Source organism: Panulirus ornatus, chromosome 36 (genome assembly GCF_036320965.1).
Source record: "Panulirus ornatus isolate Po-2019 chromosome 36, ASM3632096v1, whole genome shotgun sequence".
Lineage (NCBI taxonomy): Eukaryota > Metazoa > Arthropoda > Malacostraca > Decapoda > Palinuridae > Panulirus > Panulirus ornatus.
In genome coordinates, this window is record NC_092259.1 from 13,445,459 (window position 1) to 13,467,143 (window position 21,685).

The 21,685-nt window shown below is 38.6% G+C and overlaps 2 protein-coding genes across 12 annotated transcripts in view; one reads left to right on the plus strand and one right to left on the minus strand.

The window, feature by feature from the left end:
• Window positions 1-21,685, minus strand: part of LOC139760374 (uncharacterized) — a 72,367-nt gene that overhangs the window by 9,072 nt on the left and 41,610 nt on the right. For 8 of the 11 annotated variants that reach the window (XM_071683469.1, XM_071683470.1, XM_071683471.1 and 5 more), the window contains one exon: window positions 15,300-19,617. In XM_071683469.1, coding sequence (XP_071539570.1) covers window positions 19,528-19,617 — 90 coding nt within the window. In that variant the 3' untranslated portion in view covers window positions 15,300-19,527. Of the gene's footprint in view, window positions 1-10,166; window positions 10,636-14,186; window positions 14,333-15,299; window positions 19,618-21,685 lie in introns of those variants that run through there. The other 3 variants (XM_071683473.1, XM_071683475.1, XM_071683472.1) reach the window with 3 other exon arrangements.
• On the plus strand, window positions 927-14,035 carry Syx16 (syntaxin 16). Its single transcript, XM_071683480.1, has 7 exons — window positions 927-1,104; window positions 2,276-2,521; window positions 5,178-5,334; window positions 9,571-9,676; window positions 10,020-10,164; window positions 10,776-10,979; window positions 11,162-14,035. The coding sequence occupies exons 1-6, from the start codon at window positions 1,021-1,023 to the stop codon at window positions 10,956-10,958; spliced, it is 921 nt and encodes a 306-aa protein (XP_071539581.1). The 5' UTR covers window positions 927-1,020; the 3' UTR covers window positions 10,959-10,979; window positions 11,162-14,035.

Here is a 21,685-nt window from a genome sequence, read left to right on the forward strand (position 1 = left end):
ATCAACTTTCATTATATTTTCTTCATTCCAGACTTTGTTCGATTTTTTAATGGTACCGCATAAAAAGGATGATTTTAAAACTTTTGTCCCATTCATGCTACAAGCATGTTCATAACCTCTTTCTTGTCCTACTACAATTTTTGTAGCAAACCTGGCAAATGCTTCACTTATGCCAGTTATCTGACAAGTTTCCACATCTCAACTATCCCAGAAAGGGCCTAAAATAAAACACCTGTATGAATGTGAAAACTTGAGCTTGCTGTATTGTTGGTTTGGGATGTGTGGTACGAGGTTATGTTTGATCCATCACTTGTAAATGGTAGAGCAAGGTAAAACATTGATAGTATTGATTGCATTTGCGCCATGCAATTATGAAGGAAAGGTTAAAGGCAGTTACTGTACTGGATATGAATACAGGAAAAAAATAAGATCAACTCTTTACTCAAGTGTGTCGGGGAGGAATTTGCCTACTTCCTCTGGTTGTGTAAATAGTTCTACATATAGGGCGGATCAACCCTCCATACCTGTTAATTACCTTCCTAGAAACTAAACATGACAGCTATGAGTAAAGGGTAAGCGATATGTTCACAGTGTGCTCGTCTCTTGTGTTTCCGATTATATACCCCTAAAAATTACCAATTACAGATTCTATCATGTTCACTGCGCTTTTCTCTGAAATTTGAAGATATAGTATTACACTTCTTGGACACATTAATCGCAAAGCTGGGAAGCACAATACTGGCACTTGTACCTTCGTTTCGTAAGGGCATTTTAATATAACAGTACCACCATATGGTCAAGACAATATAATCCTTGTCTTTATTTCGTAAGAATTCATAAATCTAACTTTTTCACTTGATTACAACCTGATAATCATGAGAGAGAGAGAGAGAGAGAGAGAGAGAGCAACAGTGGTGCCACCTGTGGGCGTTGGCGGGCACTAGTCATAACAACAGTGGTCGTCGACCACTGACAATCAGCTGTTACCTTGCAAGCCCGACATACTGATCAACCGCGAGGATGGCCTCCAAGAACCTCACACATATCTTCATGATTATGAGGGATAAAGCTATACAAAGGAGGAATATGTACAAACGTGTTGAGGTAAGCGGCAGAGGTATGAACTGAAGTTACGGTTGGCTTATGCGAATGAGGGGCGGGGGAGGACCATTGGTGTTGGCGGTGTGTGCGTGTCACGCAAGACGTTTACTGCAAAGCATCAAAATAAGAATGAAATTACATGATGGCTGATGGGATATGCTTTTCTATTAAGAACTTTGAAAAATTTATAGATGAATACATTTTAATGGATGAATATATTAAGTACGTACAAAATAAAACCAGATATTTTGTAATTTGGTTATGAAAATGAGTAATGTTAACAAGAAATAATAGAAGAGTTTACTACTAAGAGAGAGAGAGAACTGGGATGATGGCTGAATATATTTTTCTCAATTTATTCAATCCAACGTGATATACTATATTGTATGTTACAAGGGGAGACTTTTACACTCGTGTTGTCCCATCTTTTATAACCTTACTATATGTAACTTGACTTCACTCTAGTGTAAGTATGCACACATACATACTTCAGCCCAAGCCAATTACCCATTTATCGACCAGCCCCAAGAGGAGGGTGAACACTTGGGTTGGGTGTAGGCCCACTGCCATATCTAGGATTCGAACCTATGTAGGTCCAACCCAGGGCTGGCCCATATTGACACAAGGTTAGTAACACTAACTGCTGCACCTACTACACCGGAGGTATTTTTATAACTGTGTTGCGAGGAAAGAGGTTTATAATTGGGGCTCATCTTGATCTTCGTAGCCCTCCCACTGTTATTTATTTTGGCATGAAAAAAATTGCACTTCACATTATGCCACTCATTTCTTTATGCACTACACTGCCATAGCAAAATATAACTCATATTCCACAGCTATTTCTGTGGCAACCTGAACTGTACTTTTACCATGTTGGTTACTTTATATTCCCATCAGAAACAGATAGTCGGGCTTTTGGATTAATCCATAAAGAGTAGGTTTTTAAGTTGCATCATTCGAACATATGAAAAATTAAGTGAACTCAGTCAGGGGACAGGTCATGGTATTCTGCATGTATTTTAAGAAGTATGCAGTCGCCCAAAATAAAAACGTTTGAAAGTTTTTAAGAAAATGTAGTAAACTGGGTTCCCTATATACATGTATATATTTTTATTTGCATGACATGAAATAAAGTGTGTGCTTTACAATTCTCTGTGTTCCATTTGTTTGACAGGCTTATTCAGATCAAGATTCTTTAGTCCATAGTGAAGAATTAGAAAATGGCCTGAGTGGAGCAGGAGATGGCCATCTTCCTGATTGGGCAGGGATGGTGGAGGAAGTTCAGTACAATATTATCACCCTGAGGGAAAAGACAAAACGAGTTGCAGCCTTGCAAAGTAACTTGGTGAGGAGGCCCTCACTAGATGATAACACTGAGGAAGAGCGACAGTTAACTGCACACAACAATGAAATTAGACGGGTTGGTATCCACTTTCATAAAAGATTGCAGATTTTTTATATATTCATAGTCCATGAATATATTTCATTAAGTGTTTTACCTGACTTACATTTTTAATGTATTTGAATCTTTGATTGAACCACTTTTGATATTGCTGGATTCATGAAATAAATCTTAGATACAGATAAACTTAAATTAGTTGCAATTTTTTTTTTTATTATTATTTTGCTTTCTCGCTGTCTCCCGCGCCTGCGAGGTAGCGCAAGGAAACAGTATATAGCAATGATATCTTGCAGATATCATAGCTATATACCATACTGCATCATCATCTTTATTAGACTGTCCACAACCATTTCTTTTAAATACCCTAGGATGAATGATCCTTGATAGTCTAACAACACTTTTACCACCATTAAATGTTCCAGATTTTCCTTTGAGGATATCATGAGTTGATTGTGAAACAGGTTTTGTCTAATAATATAGCATAGTATTTTTTAGATTAATAAAATACAGTAATTACATAATACCCTCTTATAAAGTGCTGTCAGATATCATGTGCTTTCCTTTTTCAAGTGTAGTTAGCCTTAGGTCTTTGACTGTCTACTGTATACTGTCTACATTAGGTTTATTACTTTGCTTTTTCCATTCATCCATAATTTTGATACTTTAGATTATTTTGTTCATACATGTTTACCATTTCTCACATAGCAAGATAGCCCAAGGAACTGAGGAAGAATAGTCTCATATCCTCACACCCTGTCATGTGTAATGCACCAAAAGCAAAGCCCTAATTCACAGCCAAACCCCAAAGACCTTTCCATAGTTTCCCCTGACTACTTGAGATACCCTGATACAGCCCATGGCAAGACTTCACCCTTTACACATCACGTCATCATTTCACTTTTATCCTTTATTCACCTCACCCTACAGCATGTCCAGGCCTTGATGAAAAGCATCTCTCGCTCCATCCTTTCATCTCAGTTTCAATCTTCACTTCTTCCTTACTCTCTCCACTTCTGACAAATATATCATTTTCCTCTCTTTACTCATCTACATAAGTCTCACCACTTCAGCACACCCTGTAATAATCTCAATCATGCTCAGCTTACTACCACACTTTCTTACACTGTCATTCTTTACACAATCAACCTCCTTACATCACACATTGATATCAAACATTTCTTTTCCATCACTTCCACCCTCTTCTGATCTATTATATTGATGGCCACTGTTTGCACATCTACACCACTGTTGGAACTACAGTAACATCAAGTATACCCATCTTTGCCCTTACAGACATTGACTTCTCTTTCCACACACTCCTCAGTGTACCCAGGACCTTTTCCCCTCAACCCATGTTAAGATTCACTTAAGTTCCCATAGTTCCATCCGGTGTCATGTTTACTCTCAGGTATTTCAAACATTCACACCAGTATTTCTCTTCCCCTTGGTAAATCACATAACCTTACTTTTATTCATATTGTCACTCACTTTAAATGTACTTTATTTACATTAACTCAGCTTAACTTGACTGTTATTCCTATTAACTCTCAAATTCCACCTTTTGAAAATAAACTCTCTCAGACTGAGACACTTGTCCCTTTTCCCTTACATCCCATTACTATGCATTTCCACTTTTATTCCTATATCTTTCATTCTTGTATTCAGTTGCTAATTCTACAACCTTTAACGTTTTTTGTGAACATTTTAAACACTTCATTCACACGAGTGCATCTCTACATTTACTGGACTTTCATCTAAACTTTCTGTTACTCTTCTTTCATACTCCTTGCCTTCTTTCTGATTCTTCTCCTCTTGCCAACTTTTTTACCTTTCTGTTCTTCCTTATGCCATACCTCCACTTCTCCCTGATCTTCACCTCCACAAGAACTTTAAAATGGTCAGGATTTCCAAAGAATCTTCTCACATTTTGAGTCCAGAATTGTTTCTCAACCTTTCATCCTCTGCCACATAATCAATCAGTTTGTTCTCTTCCATCATTTCTCATTCATATATATCTGTGAATCATCTTTGCTGGAAAAAGGTGTTTGCAAGAAATTAACCCTTCAGCACACATCCACAAGATAACTACCAGAATCATTTGTGCCCAGCACTTGCCATTTACCATCGGTCTCTCTAATTTCATCATATACCACCACATTCATAACACCCATTACAACCATCTTTCTCACCTCAAATCCATTTATACAGTCATTTAGATTTCTTCAGAAATGCTTCATTGTATAAGGCCTTACCTTGCATGCTCTTGGTAACTTCCATTCTCATTTACTCCAGGCACTCCCAATTTACCTATTTCACCAATATCGTCATATCCCTCTTTTGCATTCGTAACATCCACCTTTCTCTCCTCAAATCCATTTATACAGTCATTCAGATTTCTCAAGAAATGCTTAATTTTATACTTGCCTTGCACAGTCTTCAGATTCAAAGGCACATTTATACATACCTCACAGTACCAATCTTTCCTCTCACCCACATTATTCTTTATCAATTCCATCCATGCTCTGTAACATAATTCCATACTCTTGGTGATAGCACAATTGCAAATCCTTCTTTCCCTCTTCATAATGTATTATTATATGCCTGCTTTACTCATTTAGGATAATTTATGTGATAAGCATGAATCCTCTAATATCAGTCTTTCCTCTGCCACTAGACCCTTGAGAGATGTCAAATGCTGATGATACAAATCAAGCATGGTGGTGGACGGGGACGAGAGGAAACGCTCAACAAAAATGTTGTTCGGGCTTTAGGGTTTGCCTTGCAAGAAGTGAAAAATGAATTCATGACATCATGTTCTGCATTTACCACATGTGAGATATTTCTGCATGTCATTAATTTTTTCTTAAGCAGATTACTGTATATGCATGAGAAAAGGAAAGTTGTATCAAAAATCTTTTTGTGCTACAGTGTATGTTCTCATTGATTCTTATTATATGAGTGCTATTTATTTCATTACTGTTTATTAAATGAAATAAAGTATGGTATAAAGTAACAAAATTCCTTCCTAGATGTCCTCAGTGAGGTGGAATGTGTACAGCAATGTCTGACCATCAGTCTCCATTTGTCAGCCCTTTTAGTTCTTCCATACAACTTAATATTGTCAGTTGTGGGACTACTGCTGGATACCATTCAGGTTGTAGTAAAAATACTACCAAAGGAATTTATGTACGTATGTATACTTCCTGCCCTAGGAGTCCTTTCTGTCCTTATGAGGCTCTTGCAACACTCAGGAAGCTGGCCATGTCCAGTGGTCGGGATCAGAGGTTAAAGTGTTGTGATGTTGGGTGTGTGTCTGTGAGCAGATATAGCAGAGCATTGAGTAGTAAGTACTTGCCGTCTTCTTTATAGTAGCTGCCTCACAAGCATAAATGGTCTTGGTATATGTTGAAATAGTGTTCGTAACACTGAGGTGATGGATAATGTCTAGAGCATAAGTGGGAAATTGTAACTTGAATTTGTCTGAAGCATTTATCAAGTTGGGTCAGCTGCCTCATGCTTGTTAAGTATATGTGTGTTTTGTCAGTGTTATGCTTATTGTTTATAGGATTAGCATTTTATTTTGTTTTTAGCAATGATTTTAGTGTTGTCTTTACCCAGTAAATAGGCAGATAATGGATGATATCCTCATTTCTAAAACATACCATGTATTCTGGAAATGATCATTATATTTGCTTTCATTTGTAAATTTGTACATTTTGGATGTTAATGTGCTGAAAAGGGCAGCTGAAGGGATGTCTGATCACTATCTTGTGGAGGCAAAGGTGAAGATTTATAGAGGTTTCAAAAAAGAAGAGTGGAGAATAAGTGAGCTTGGGAAGGACACGTGCGAGGAAGTACCAGGAGAGATTGGCAAAAGGTGAGAGCAAATGATGTGAGGGAGTGGGTGAGGAATGGGATATACTTAGGGAAGCAGTGATGGCATATGTGAATATGTGGCATGAGAAAGGTGAGAGGTGGGCAAATTAGAAAGGTTAGTGAGTGGTGGGATGAAGACGTGAAGTTGTTAGTGAAAGAGAAAAGAGGGGCGTTTGGACAATACTCACAAAGAAGGAGTGCAAGGGATTGGGAGACGTAAGAAAAAAAGCAGCAGGAGGTCGAGAGGAAGGTGCAAGGGTTGAAAGAGAGGGCAAATGAGAGTTGGGGTGAGAGAGTATCATTAAACGTTAGGGAGAATAAAAAGATATTTTGGAAGGAGGTAAATAACATGCGTAAGACAAGAAAACAAATGGGACCATCGATGAAGGGGGCAAGGGGGGATTAATAGCCCAGGTAGTAATGAAGTGAGGAGGAGATGGAGTGAGTATTTTGAAGGTTTGATGAATGTGTTTGATGATTGAGTGGCAGATGTAGAGTGTTTTGGTTGGGGTGGTCTGCAAAGTGAGAGGGGTTAGGGAGAATGGTTTGGTTAAGAAAGAAGAGGTAGTGAAAGCTCTGCAGATGATGAAATCTAGCAAGGCAGCAGATTTGGATGGTATTGCAGTAGAATTTATTAAGAAAGGGGGGTGACTGTATTGCTGATTGGTTGGTAAGGATATTCAGTGTATGTATGGATCATGGTGAAGTATCCTGTGGATTGGTGGAATTTATGCATAGTGCCATTGTATAAAGGCAAAGGGGATAAAAGTGAGTGTTCAAACTACAGAGGCATAAGTTTGTTGAGTATTCCTGGGAAATTGTATGGGACGGTATTGACTGAGAGGGTGAAGGCATGCACAGAACATCATCGTGGTTTTGGAAGTGGTAGAGGATGTGTGGATAAGGTGTTTGCATTGAAGAATGTGTGAGAAATACTTAGAAAAAAGATGGATTTGTATGGGGCATTTATGGATCTGGAGATAGCATATGATAGGGTTGATAGAGAGGCTTTGTGGAAGGTTTTAAAGAGTATATGGTGTAGGAGGTAAGCTGCTAGAAGCAGAGAAAAGTTTTTACCAAGGATGTAAGGCATGTGTATGAGTAGGAAGAGAGGATAGTGATGGGTTCCCAGTGAAGGTTGGTCTGCTGTGGATGTGTGTAATGTCCCCATGGTTGTATAATTTATTTATGGATGGGGTGCTTAGGGAGATAAATGCAAGAATCTTGGAGTGAATTGGAATTATGTAGTATACCAGGGTTGACATGCTGTCAATGGACTGAATCAGGGCATGTGAAATGTTTGGGGTAAACCATGGAAAGGTTTTTGGGGCCTGGATGTGGTTAGGGAGGTGTGGTTTTGGTGCATTACACATGACAGCTAGAGCCTGAGTGTGATTGAATGTGGCCTTTTTTGTCCGTTTTTCCAGGCGCTACCTCGCTGAAGCACGGGGTAGCGATGCTGTTTTCTGTGGGGCAGGGTGGCACCAGGAATGGATGAAAGCAAGCAAGTATGAATATGTACATGTACATGTGAATATTTGTATATGTCTGTGGATATGTTGATATGTTTCCTGTGTGGTGGGGTCGTGCCACGAATATTTGAAGGCAAGCAAGTATGAATATTTATGTCTATATATGTCTCGCTACCTGCCTAACGTGGGAAATGGTGAAGATGAAAATAAAAAGGTATATGGCTGTGTATATGTATGAATATGTTGATATGTTTATGTGCATGTGTATGTTCTTATATGTATATATTATTCATTTATTTTATTTACTTTGTCGTAGTCTCTCGTGGTGGCGAGGTAGCACAAGGAAACAGATGAAAGAATGGTCCAACTCACCCACATACATATGTATATACATACACACTCACATATGCACATATACATTCCTAAACATTTCAACATATACATACATATATATATACACATACTTGCTGCCCTCATCCATTCCATCGCCACCCCACCACACATAAAATGGCACCCCCTCCCCCCATGCGTGTTAGTGCTAGGAAAAGACAACAAAGGCCACATTCTTTCACACCCAGTCTCTGGCTGTCATGTGTAATGCACTGAAACCACAGCTCCCTTTCCACATCCAGGCCCCACAAAACTTTCCATGGTTTACCCCACACGCTTCACATGCACTGGTTCAATCAATTGACAGCACATCGACCCCGGCATACCACATCACTCCAATTCACTCTATTCCCTGCATGCCTTTCACCCTCCTGCATGTTCAGGCCCTGATTGCTCAAAATCTTTTTCACTCCTTCTACCTCCAATTGGGCCTCCCACTATTCCTTATTCCCTCCACCTCTGACACACATATCCTCTTTGTCAATCTTTCCTCACTCATTCTCTCCATGTGCCCAAACCATTTTAATACACCCTCTTCTGCTCTCTCAACCACACTCTTTTTATTACCACACATCTCTCTCACCCTTTCATTACTTACTCAATCAAATCACCTCACACCACATATTGTCCTCAGACATCTCATTTCCAGCACATCCACCCTCCTCCACACAACCATGCCTCGCAACCATATAACATTGTTGGAACCACTATTCCTTCAAACATACCCATTTTTGTCCTCCGTGATAATGTTCTCGCCTTCCACACATTTTTCAACACTCCCAGAACTTTCGCCCCCTTCCCCACCCTGTGACTCACTTCGGATTCCATCCACTGCCAAATCCACTCCCAGATATCTAAAACACTTCACTTCCTCCAGTTTTTCTCCATTCAAACTTACCTCCCAATTGACTTGTCCCTCAACCCTACTGTACTTAATAGCCTTGCTCTTATTCACATTTACTCTCAGCTTTCTTCTTTCACACACTTTACCGAACTCAGTCACCAGCATCAGCAGTTTCTCACCTGAATCAGCCACCAACACTGTATCATCAGCGAATAACAACTGACTCGCTTCCCAAGCCCTCTCATCCACAACAGACTGCATATTTTTTTCATACATATTCACCATTTCCCGCATTGTGTGTATATATGAGTGGATGGGCCATTCTTTGTGTGTTTCCTGGCACTACCTCACTGATGTGGGAAATGGCAATGAAGTATGTGTGTATGAGAGGAAGGGTCATTCTTTGTCTGTTTCCTGGCACTACCCCTCTAACATGGGAAACAGCGATCAAGTATAATATAATAATAATATATGTTCTTTTTCAGCGATGAACAACATAAAGAAAACCAGTTCATTTGTTCATGAAGGAGGTGGTGATTATGACAGTGACTATGGAACATTTGAAGCTGGCTCAAGTACAAGTCAGAATCAGTAAGTCACAAATACCCTATATTTAGGTTGGTGTTTTCGTCATTTGGTCTCTTCTATCATTGTCCAGATGCCTGAGAGTTCATTGATAGGCCTCTTCCAGAAGTAAAACAGGGGCTAGCAGAATGCTATCAATGTAATAAAAATGTAAGTGGAAGTTGTAGATCCACATGAGCCAGCCTTCCCTTGAGTGGGAAGAGGCATATAAATGATGTGTACGCATAATGTAAGTGACCTTGAAATGACATTTTTTCATCATTAGAGTGAAAATACTCTTAGGGCATTCATTACTATTTTTTGTTAATATTTCACTACCACCTCAAATATTTACTTTCACACTTGACAGATCATGGACACAGGAGCAGCGGTTGTTTCTAGCTGACAATACAGTCATGGTACAGGACAGAGACCGAGCTGTCCAGCATATCCTGCAGTCCACAGTTCAGCTTAACCAGCTCTTCAAAGATGTGGCACAACTAGTATCTGAGCAGGTAATATAAATTAAGACATAAAAATGTCATACCCTATCTATTTTATAGCTTGTGTGTTCAATTTAAGCTTCATTACTTGCAGGTTACTGAACTGCATTTCCTACCAGTTTTGAAAAAAACAGCTAGACAACATCTGTGTTGCATAAAAGTTGTTCTTAAATCTCTGTCCCCAATCAACATAGGTATCCATGCAACCTACGTGAAATGCAGCTCACTTTTGTGAGATTTGCCATAACATTAACATTGGAATAATGTATCTCTAGTTTTGCCAAAATTGCTCAAACAAATTTATACTTGCCATGCATCTGTGCTACTTTTAAAGTGTTTTTAGGGCTTGGGGTGTTTCATAAAATTATGCATAAATTTTTAAAAAGGTATGGAAAACCATGACTGACCTGGAGATTGGTTAATGAATTGCACTGTAGGTTACCAACAAGGCACTGAAAATACATGCTCGCTTCAGAGAACATCCTGGGTGAAAAAGAAAAATAAGGAAAGTAGACATTCATAGGGCCATGCAGAAAAATTTTGTAAATCTGAAAAATGTTTGCTTTTGTTATTTTTGTTCTTTATATACAACACATGCCATCTTCAAATTTTTTCTTTCACAGGGAACCATCTTAGATCGAATAGATTTTAATGTAGAACATGCAGCTATTAAAGTGGAAGATGGAGCAAAACAGCTGAAACGAGCAGAATACTATCAAAGCAAGAACCGCAATATGAAATGCATTCTAGGGTTGGCAGGCATTATTATTTTCCTTATTATTCTCCTCATACTTGTTAAAACTTAACGGCAATCTCAGTTTTTAGAGGTAGGTATAATTTATTTACTTTCCAAGGCTTTCAGATATCTTTGCCTAGGGAAAAGTTTTCTTTACCTAATTTTCATGTAATGCTTTGTGCTAAATGGTGCAGGTTTTCATCACAACTCTACATATTACAAGAGATAATGAAGTCCAGATTGTGTTCAAAGTGAAACTGAGATTATTTTCAGAAAAGATGAATCACTAACAGATGTTACCGAGTGTATTACCATCAGTGGACAGGAAAAGAGTACAGCATCAACGAGGACTTTCTTGCTCCAAAGGAACGCACCTTACCACACAATAATAGTGCCCTGGACACAACATGTTTCTCCAACATTACAAAACCAACTTCAACATATTACCTATCTTGCTGAAGGTGCAACTTGCATTGCAGACACTGAACTCTATCTCCTAACTTGTCTTGCACTCCTCACACATACTGCATCACCACAATTCTTGACCTACAGTCCTGCCTGATGGATGTGATCAGCTTCTTGACTGCTGCAGGAGCTACAAAGGAGATCTTGGGGTAGGAGAGTGAGGAAGTATAAATGGTAAGTCTTGAAACAAATAATATTATAAATTGATACTTTGGTTGACATTTCACTAAAGGATGAGGACTATCTCTTTGGTTCAGTGAGGCAAACTTTATGTTGGACCTGTGCTGAGTGAGTTTGATTTTCTTTTAATGGGGATTTCCTGTTAATCATAGCTAAGGGTGTTGACAAGGCTTTCAACCCCTTAGGGACTAAGTGTTATAGCCCCATAAATACAGAAAAATTTGAGTAGATGTTGTGAAGAATCCTATTTGGTAATGTAAGATGTTTTAATGTTTACATCTTTCCTAATGCACATGGAAAAGTAAATTAGTCATGTATAATTTATCTCAAGAGGATTAATTTCATAGCTACTTTACATTCCATTTTACTATGATCTGATTCAGACTGGTTTCGTTATGCTGCAGTTTAAAATAAACAACTACGGGGAAATTACATAGAAAAAGTAGCATTAGTTACAAGCTTGATATTTTTCACGAGGAATTCTTTGTACAATGTTTTCCAGAGCCTTCAATCAGCTCTGTTTCATTTCCCACATTGGAATGACAAAGAATATTTTGAACATTTACTAGACAACTCCATATAGAATGGCAAATGGTTGAAGAATTATTATTCATATTTATTATTATACTTTGTCGCCGTCTCCTGTGTTAGTTAGGTAGCGCAAGGAAACGGACGAAAGAATGGCCCAACCCACCCACATACAAATGTATATACATACACATCCACACACGCACATATACATACCTATACATTTCAATGTATACATATATATATATACATACACAGACAGGTAAATACGTACATAATTCATTCTTGCTGCCTTTATTCACTCCCGTCGCCACCCCGCCACACATAAAATGACACACCCTTCCCCCGCACAAGGTAGCGCCAGGAAAAGACAACAAAGGCCACATTTGTTCACACTCAGTCTCTACCTGTCATGTATAATGCACCGGAACCACAGCTCCCTTTTCACATCCAGGCCCCACAAAACATTCCATGGTATACCCCAGACGCTTCACATGCCCTGGTTCAATCCATTGACAGCACATCGACCCCGGTATACCATATCGTTCTAATTCACTCTATTCCTTGTACGCCTTTCACCCTCCTGCATGTTCAGGCCCCCATCACTCAAAATCTTTTTCACTCCATTCTTCCACCTCTAATTTGGTCTCCCACTTCTCCTTGTTTCCTCCACCTCTGACACATATATCCTCTTTGTCAATCTTTCCTCACTCATTCTTTCCATGTGATCACACCATTTCAACACACCCTCTTCTACTCTCTCAACCACACTCTTTTTATTACCACACATCTCTCTTACCCTTTCATTACTTACTCGATCAAACCACCTCACACCACATATTGTCCTTAAACATCTCATTTCCAACACATCCACCCTCCTCTGCACAACCCTATCTATAGCCTATGCCTCGCAACCATATAACATTGTCGGGACCACTATTTCTTCAAACATACCCATTTTTGCTTTCCAAGATAACGTTCTTGACTTCCATACATTTTTCAACGCTTCCAGAACTTTCGCCCCCTCCCCCACCCTATGATTCACTTCCACTTCCATGGTTCCATCCACTGCCAAATCCACTCCAAGATATCTAAAACACTTCACTTCCTCCAGTTTTTCTCCATTCAAACTCGCCTCCCAATTGACTTGTCCCTCAACCCTACTGTACCTAATAACCTTGCTCTTATTCACATTTTATTTTTCTTCTTTGCTACCTCATTTTATCTATGTGCATCACAGTTTGTTTCCCACTGCTCAAATCATATTTATAAGATGCAGAATGTTAACAAATATTTTGTTGAACAGCCACATCCATAAAGTCAAAAGCTGAAGACTCGGTATATTTCATTGACAAGTTCTCCATTGTGTCCTTGCTCTCATAGAAGTATGTGCTACTTCCTTTGCCACCCAAAATATGAATAAAACAGTTATAGGTTTGTTTGAGCAAGTATACACACAAGGGAGAGGTAAGGGAATGGGAAAATTTAATGAGCAAAAGGTAAATACAGTATAAGGGAAGACAATGAAAACATGGAAGCAGTGATCTATGAAGAATACTCTCAAGTTTAAGAGTGCGAGTCAGACCACCTAATGGTCTGCAGTGGGAATATGACCAAAGAGAATAACCAAATAGGAAGAAATTGCACCAGTCCTAGCACACCACCATGTGGACTGCAGTCATAATATATGGAAAGAAAAGAACCTTGCAGGTGAAAGGCCATGCCCTGCTTGAGTATTCTGTGGGTTGGGAGGACCAGCCAGTCTACTGTCATTCATAATGTGCCAGAAGTTGAATGTATTTGAGCAAGTGTATTTTTGTATAAAAGCCACTTAGGATGCTGTTAGCTGAATTATCTTGAAGTGTATTTTTATATAGTAGCCATTTAAGTAATTTATAGAACTAAATGTTTATATAATATAAAATGTCTTTGTAGATTAAAGGTGTAAGATACAGTAAACTATAAATAATTGAGGGTTGTTAGTTTCTTTTATCCTAAAAAAAAAAAAGCAGCAGGAGCTTCTTCTTATGAATATTTTTCTTACTTTTAACCCTTTAATGTGGCTGAATTATATATGCATATGCAATTAAAATTCCTGAATTGGTTGCTTCTGCCTCAAGGCAAAATATACACCCATTAATGTTTGTAGTACAAAATCAAGCATTGTTAACAGGCAAAACAGCCTAAATTTAACCCATACACTGGTCAGCCAAAGCACAGATGTCAAGGTCTAAATGATATCACCATCATTTTATGTAATAGTTTTTGAACCTGTGACAGAAGATATTGTAAATTAGTAATGAAAACTTATCAATCATATTTGTGACAAAAACTTCTAAAAATACCTCACAACTCACCAGTTAGTAGTGAAGCAGCACAAGTTCAAGCATGCATAGCACAAATAAAGTGAGTTGTCTATCCATATATCTATCTCTCCAATTCCGGTTCCTTCTGGAAACTCCTAACGAGTGGTTGACCACAGTAAGTGTCTCCACTGATCACTGTCCTTAAATGCCTCCCCAACAGACACCAGTCCATACATTTCTCTCCCTCAATTACTCTTAAAATCTATTCCCTCATGTCACAGGAAGTCTTCCTCTCACATCAACCCCTATAATTGTACTAAACTTTCCTTGTAAACTCTCCATTTTGCATCCTTTCCACATTCCCTTTACATTACCTGCCATACCACATCTCTCATATACCCCTTATTACTTTCTTCATTCCATCTAGTCATACCTCCAGCTCCTATGAAGTAACACTTCCACAGCATGGATTTTTGATCTCTCTGACTCATCCACATCCATGTTTCGGCTGCATAGGTCAGGGTTGTAAAGACTATGCCGTCCCTTAGTCCTTTCTTAACTTCCATGCTTACACCTCTACCCTTCATCATTCCATTAAGGGACCTAATGACTTCTATCCTGCAATGCTGTCTCCCCTACCTCCTTCCATATCATCAAACTTATCCAAGATAGCTAGCTCTCACATTTTCCAGTCTTTCTCTCACCAAATCCATAAGTTTAGTACACCTTTTTCCCTCACACTCTATGACTTTGCAAAATCAATATTTTAACTTGGGCTTCCTTTTACTCACACTTCAATCACCTATGCTTTATTTAGAAAACTGTTTTAGCTAAACCGTAAAACACATAGAGAATTATATCTAATAATACTTAAGTATATGCAGCACTGAGTTACCTTGGATTTTAAAGCTTCTGCAGTGAAAGGGTTACAATCAATCGACGTCAATTTCTTTATTATTCAAGCACATAAAAAGATGGAAAAAGAAACCAATACTGAATGTAAGGGTTAAATGCAATATAACAAAAGTACACAACATTGATTAATAAGGGCATGATTTGTAAATTAAAAGTTTATGCAAACATGATGTAATAACTAACAGTAATCAGGTTGGCACTCCATTGCTATATTAACATCACAAAATCATCTTACAGTTTGACTTCTGGGTTTATGGAATATAAAAGGCTCTCCAAATTTATATAATTCACTATATCTCTTCCTCCACTTTAAATTAGGATGATCTTTTCTCTTGTATGGCTATAATTGCATCTTCAGGGTTACAGATATCACAAAAACTTGGCAGTGTTGTCCTAGGTTTTAAGACGACAGGAGGTCAAGAGAAAGGTGCAAGGGTTGAAAAAGGGCAAATGAGACTTGGGGTGAAAGAGTACCATTAAACTTTAGAGAATAAAAATATGTTTTGGAAAGAGGTAAATAACATGTGTAAGAAGAGAACAAATGGGAACATGGTGAAGGGGGTAAGAGGGGAAGTAATAGCAGGTAGTGATGAAGTGAGGAGATGAAGTGGGTATTTTGAAGGTTTGTTGAATATGGTGTGTGAAGTGAGAGGGTCAGGTAGAATGGTTTGGTAAAGAGAGAGGAGGTAGTGAAAGCTTTGCGGAAGATCAAATCTGGCAAGGGTGGTATTGCATTAGAATTTTTTAGGAAAAATGAGGGGGGGAGACTATTGTTGATTGGTTTGTAAGGATATTCAATATATGTATGGATGATGATAAAGTGCTTGAGGACTGGTGAACTGCATGCATAGTGCCTTGTACAAAGGCAAAGGGGATAAAGGTGAGTATTCAAACTACAGAGACATACACTTGTTGAGTATTCCTGGGAAATTATATGGGAGGGTTTTGATTGAGAGAGTGAAGGCATGTACAGAGCATCAGATTGGGGAAGTGCAATGTGGTTTCAGAAGTGGTAGAGGATGTGTGGATCAGGTGTATGTTTTGAAGAATGTGTGAGATATACTTAGAAAAACATATGGATTTGTATGTAGCATTTATGGATCTGGAAAAGGCATATGACAGAGTTCAGACAGATGCTTTGTGGAAGGACTTAAGAGTATTTGGTGTAGGAGATAAGCTGCTAGAAGCAGTGAAAAGTTTTTGGTACCATGGATGTAAGGAATATGCACAAGTAGGAAGAGAAGAAAGTGATTGATTCCTAATGAAGGTCAGTCTGTGGCAGGGGTGTGTGATGTTCCCATAGTTGTTTAATTTGTTTATGGATAGGGTGGTTACGATGGTAAATGCAAGAGTTTTGAAGAAAGGGGTGAGTATGCAGTCTGATGGGGATGAGAAGGCCTGGGAAGCAAGTCAGTTGTTGTTTGCCGATGATACAGCTTTGGTGGCTGATTCGAGTGAGAAACTGCAGAAGCTGGTGACTGAGTTTGGAAAAGTGTGTGAAAGGAGAAAGTTCAGAGTAAATGTGAATAATAGCAAGGTTATTAGGTTCAGTAGGGTTGAGGGACATGTTAATTGGGATATAAGTTTGAATGGAGAAAAACTGGAGGAAGAGAAGTGTTTTACATATCTGGGAGTAGACTTACCATAGACCTTTCCATGGTTTACCCCAGACGTTTCACATGCCCTGGTTCAGTCCACTGAAATCACGTCAACCCCGTTATACCATATCGTACCAATTCACTCTATTCCTTGTGCAGCTTTCACCCTCCTGTACATTCAGGCCCCAATTACTCATAATCTTCACCACTCTATCCTTCCAACTCCATTTTTGTCTCCTGCTTCTCCTTGTTCCACCTCTTGACACATGTATCCTTTTTGTCATCTTTCCTCACTCATTCTCTCCATATGTCTAAACCATTTCAACACACCCTCTTCTGCTCTCTCAACTACACTTTTTATTTCCACTCATCTCTCTTACCCTTTCATTACTTACTTGATCAAGTCACCTCACACAGCATATTGTCCTCAAACATTTCATTTCCAATACGTGCACCCTCCTCCGTACAACCCTATCTGTAGCCTAAGCCTCGCAACCATATAAATATTGTTGGAACTACTATTCCTTCAAAAACCCATTTTTGCTCTCCAAAATAAAGTTCTCTCCTTCCCCACATTCTTCATTGCTCCCAGAACCTTTAACCTCTCCTCAACCCTGTGACTCACTTCCACTTCCATTTGCTGCTAAGTCAACTCCCAGATATCTAAATCACTTCGATTCCTCCAGTTTTTCCATTCAAACTTACATCCTAATTAAACTGTCCCTCAACAAGGTTATTAGGTTCACTAATAACCTTGCCTTATTCAGACTTACTCTCGACTCTCTCCTTTTACACACTTTTCCAAACTCTGTCATCAACTTCTGCAGTGTCTCACTCAAATCACCCACCAGAGCTGTATCATCAGCAAACAACTGACTCACTTCCCTGGACCTCTCATTCCCAACAGACTGCATACTCACCCCTCTCTTCAAAACTTGCATTTACTCCCTAACCACAACATCCATAAACAAATTAAACAACCATGGGGACATCACACACCCCTGCTGCAGACCGACATACACTGGGAACCAATCTTCTTATTCGTACACTACATCCTTGGTAAAACTTTTCACTGCCTCTAGCAACTTACCAATGAAAAGTTTTTTTTTACCAAGAATGTAAGGCATGTGTACAAGTAGAAAGAGAGGAGAATGACTGGTTCCCATGGAATGTCGGTCTGCGGCAGAGATGTGTGATGTCCCCATGGTATTTATAATTATATGCTATTCATAATCATACGATGTGGGGCTATTTTTAGTCTTATGATTTTCACATACATTCATTAGCCAAATAATGTGCAACAAAGAATGGTTAGCATACATTTCCAATCGAAATACATTTACAGACCTAGACTTGGATTTCCAGTCAATTTCTAATAACTTTGGACACTTAATGCATCCAATTTTTTTTTTGGGGGGACACATGGCAATACGAAAGTCCATCTATCCTTCTATAAATCTACATCTCTGACTCCTTTTCCATTCTGGAACTCCCTCAAGGGGGAGTCACCATAACTAGTGAACTCTAGTGCTGCTTCTTAGCTTTTAGTGCCTTACCCTTAACTGGCCACTGGCAGAGGGCAAGTATGATGCAGTGAAAGTGCTACTGTGAAATTTTTTTGTTCATCAATATAGCTAAAATTAACCTAAAATTTTCCTTTACTGTATTTATCTTAATAAACAAAATTTATATTTCATGTAAATGTACAAAAAAAAATATAATTCAAACAGAAGTGAAACAATACAATGAAAATCACAATAAACTAAACATGGTGCATCCTGAAAGCAGAATATAATTCAAGCTGCACACTTATCTACATGAATGTAAGATTCTCCTGTGAAAAATTCTCATGAAAATGTAAACACATAGTGAGTATGTTGTAAGCCATAGTAAATTCTTTCTTACACTTGCACATTATTTTTCAAGTGCAAGTGGTTAAATACAGAATTACAAGAAAAATCCTTCTAACCACCTCTCTTCATGAAGGCAACTATGATAAATGAGAAGGAAGACAAAATATTAAGAACTGCACCTGTATACATATTACAATAACTACAATTCTTCAAAGAAATATGATTAAACCACAATGGTCGCCATTCCAACAAAAAGGTATCAAACTCATATTATAGATAATAACTTTATGCAACCACTCAGTAAAACTTGAGAGGCTGTTGTTATTTCATAATGCCCATATCAGTTTATATGTTTCCTTATCAAATGTATACAGCATTGTACTATGATATGCATTAATTTAATCAAACTGTCAAAGTGTCAGTATCCTTGAAATAAAAATAATAATATGGTTACTCATTTAATCCTTTTCTAATTTCAACATGCCCAAGCAATCCACATCTACTCTCTTAATGTAAATCATCCATTCCATGGCAGCTACAGAGTGGATGCAAGCGAATGAGGTCATTCCTTCGTCTATACCCGGTGCTACTGCGCTAATGTAGGAAATGGTGAACATGTATGGAGAGAGAGAGAGAGAATCATCCATTTCAACAAATCATCTGTGGCTAAAACAATTACAATTACTATATGAACTGGGTAAGTGGGTTACGGGGTTGAATGAACTTGAACAGAACTGTGGTGCTTACGTGGAAAATTTTTAAATTATCATGCTAAGGATTTCTGATAGGTCTCTCTAGACTTCTATGTCAACAGATGTCTTGCTTTTCTTCTCCTGTGGAGCATCAGAACACTGGGAGTCAACAATCTCGAAGTCATTCAAGGTCTGGAATGTTAGGTACAATTTCTTTAAATAATGTGTTATATCTGCACCCACTGAAAGCAAAATAGCATGATACAAAAACATTATTGTTCTTCCCAATAAAATAACTATGTTTCATACAAGTATTATCCACACGACTTTACAGAATGGTAGCGACATTATGTGTGCAAAACAAAAGTATGAAAAGTCATCTTAGGAATAACAATTTAACCCAATCACTACCTATGAAATTAATAATGGCAAAGAGTGATGTAGAAATTCACAATAGTAATAGACTAAACCACTGCAAAGTTTGCCTAAAATTTTGAAATGTGCAGTTTCAGAATAATGTCAACCTACATTTACATGGCAAACACCTAATACTGGAATTTTTGTCCAACTCTTTTTAAGTTAGCTACACTTTTGAGTAAGAACACTATTTGTGTGTTATGGGATAGAATTTCACATTCATGTAGCCCTGTCTCTTTTAAGCTTGTGTATGTATCATGTTTTCACTCATATAAACACAAACACACACAGACCCCAGCCTAAATCATGTAACCATTTATCAACCTGCCTCAAGGGGAGGATGAACACCAACCCAAGTTGAGTGTGGGCTGAATGCCACAACAAGGATTCAGACTCGTGTGGGTCTGACCCTGGGACGGCCTATGCTGACTCATGGTCAGTAATGTTAACCAGTATGTGTGTGTAATTACCTACTAGTACAGAATGGGAAGAGAGTTCTACACTCATGCCTTATCTCTTGGACTGTTGCACCTATGAAAAGAATTTACCATTAAGGAGGGCTAGTATGTAGTGCTCACCACGAGAACATTTAGAGCTAAGATTGAAAAATTATCTTGGAAAGCAAAAAAGGGTACGTCTGAAGGAATAGTGGTTCCAACAATATTATATGGTTGCGAGGCATGGGCTATAGATAGAGTTGTGCAGAGGAGGGTGGAAGTGTTGGAAATGAGATGTGTGAGGACAATTTGTGGTGTGAGGTGGTTTGATCGAGTAAGTAATGATAGGGTAAGAGAGATGTGTGGTAATGAAAAGAGTGTGGTTGAGAGAGCAGAAGAGGGTGTTTTGAAATGGTTTGGTCAAATGGAGAGAATGAGTGAGGAAAGATTGACAAAGAGGATATATGTGTCAGAGGTGGAAGGAACGAGAAGTGGGAGACCAAATTGGAGGTGGAAAGATGGAGTGAAAAAGATTTTGAGCAATTGGGGCCTAAACATGCAGGAGGGTGAAAGGCGTGCAAGGAACAGAGTGAACTGGAATGATGTGGTATACCAGGGTCGATGTATTGTCAATGGATTGAACCACGGCATGTGAAGCATCTGGGGTAAACCATGGAAAGTTTTGTGGGGCCTGGATGTGGAAAGGGAGTTGTGGTTTAGGTGCATTATACATGACAGCTAGAGACTGTGTGTGAACGAATGTGGCCTTTGTTGTCTTTTTCCTAGCGCTACCTCGCGCGCATGCAGGGGGAGGAGGTTGTCATTTCATGAGTGGCGGGGTGGTGACAGGAATGAATAAAGGCAGCAAGTATGAATTATGTACATGTGTATATATGTGTATATATATATATATATATATATATATATATATATATATATATATATATATATATATATATATATATACATATATATATATATTTTTTTTTGCTGTCTCCCGCGCCTGCGAGGTAGCGCAAAGAAAACAGACGAAAGAAATGGCCCAACTCACCCCCACACACATGCACACACACACACGTCCACACATGCAAACATACACACCCACACATCCCAACGTACACACATATATACACATACACACACACACACACATATACACACATGCACACAACTCACACTGTCTGCCCCTATGTCTATGTATATATATATGTATATGTTGAAATGTATAGGTATGTATATGTGCATGTGTGGGCGTGTATGTATGTACATGTGTATGTGGGTGGGTTGGGCCATTCTTTCGTCTGTTTCCTTGCACTACCTCGCTGACGCAGGAGACAGCAACAAAGTATAAATAAAAAAAAAAAAAAAAAAAACATTGAAAAATCATGTTACATGTCATATATTAT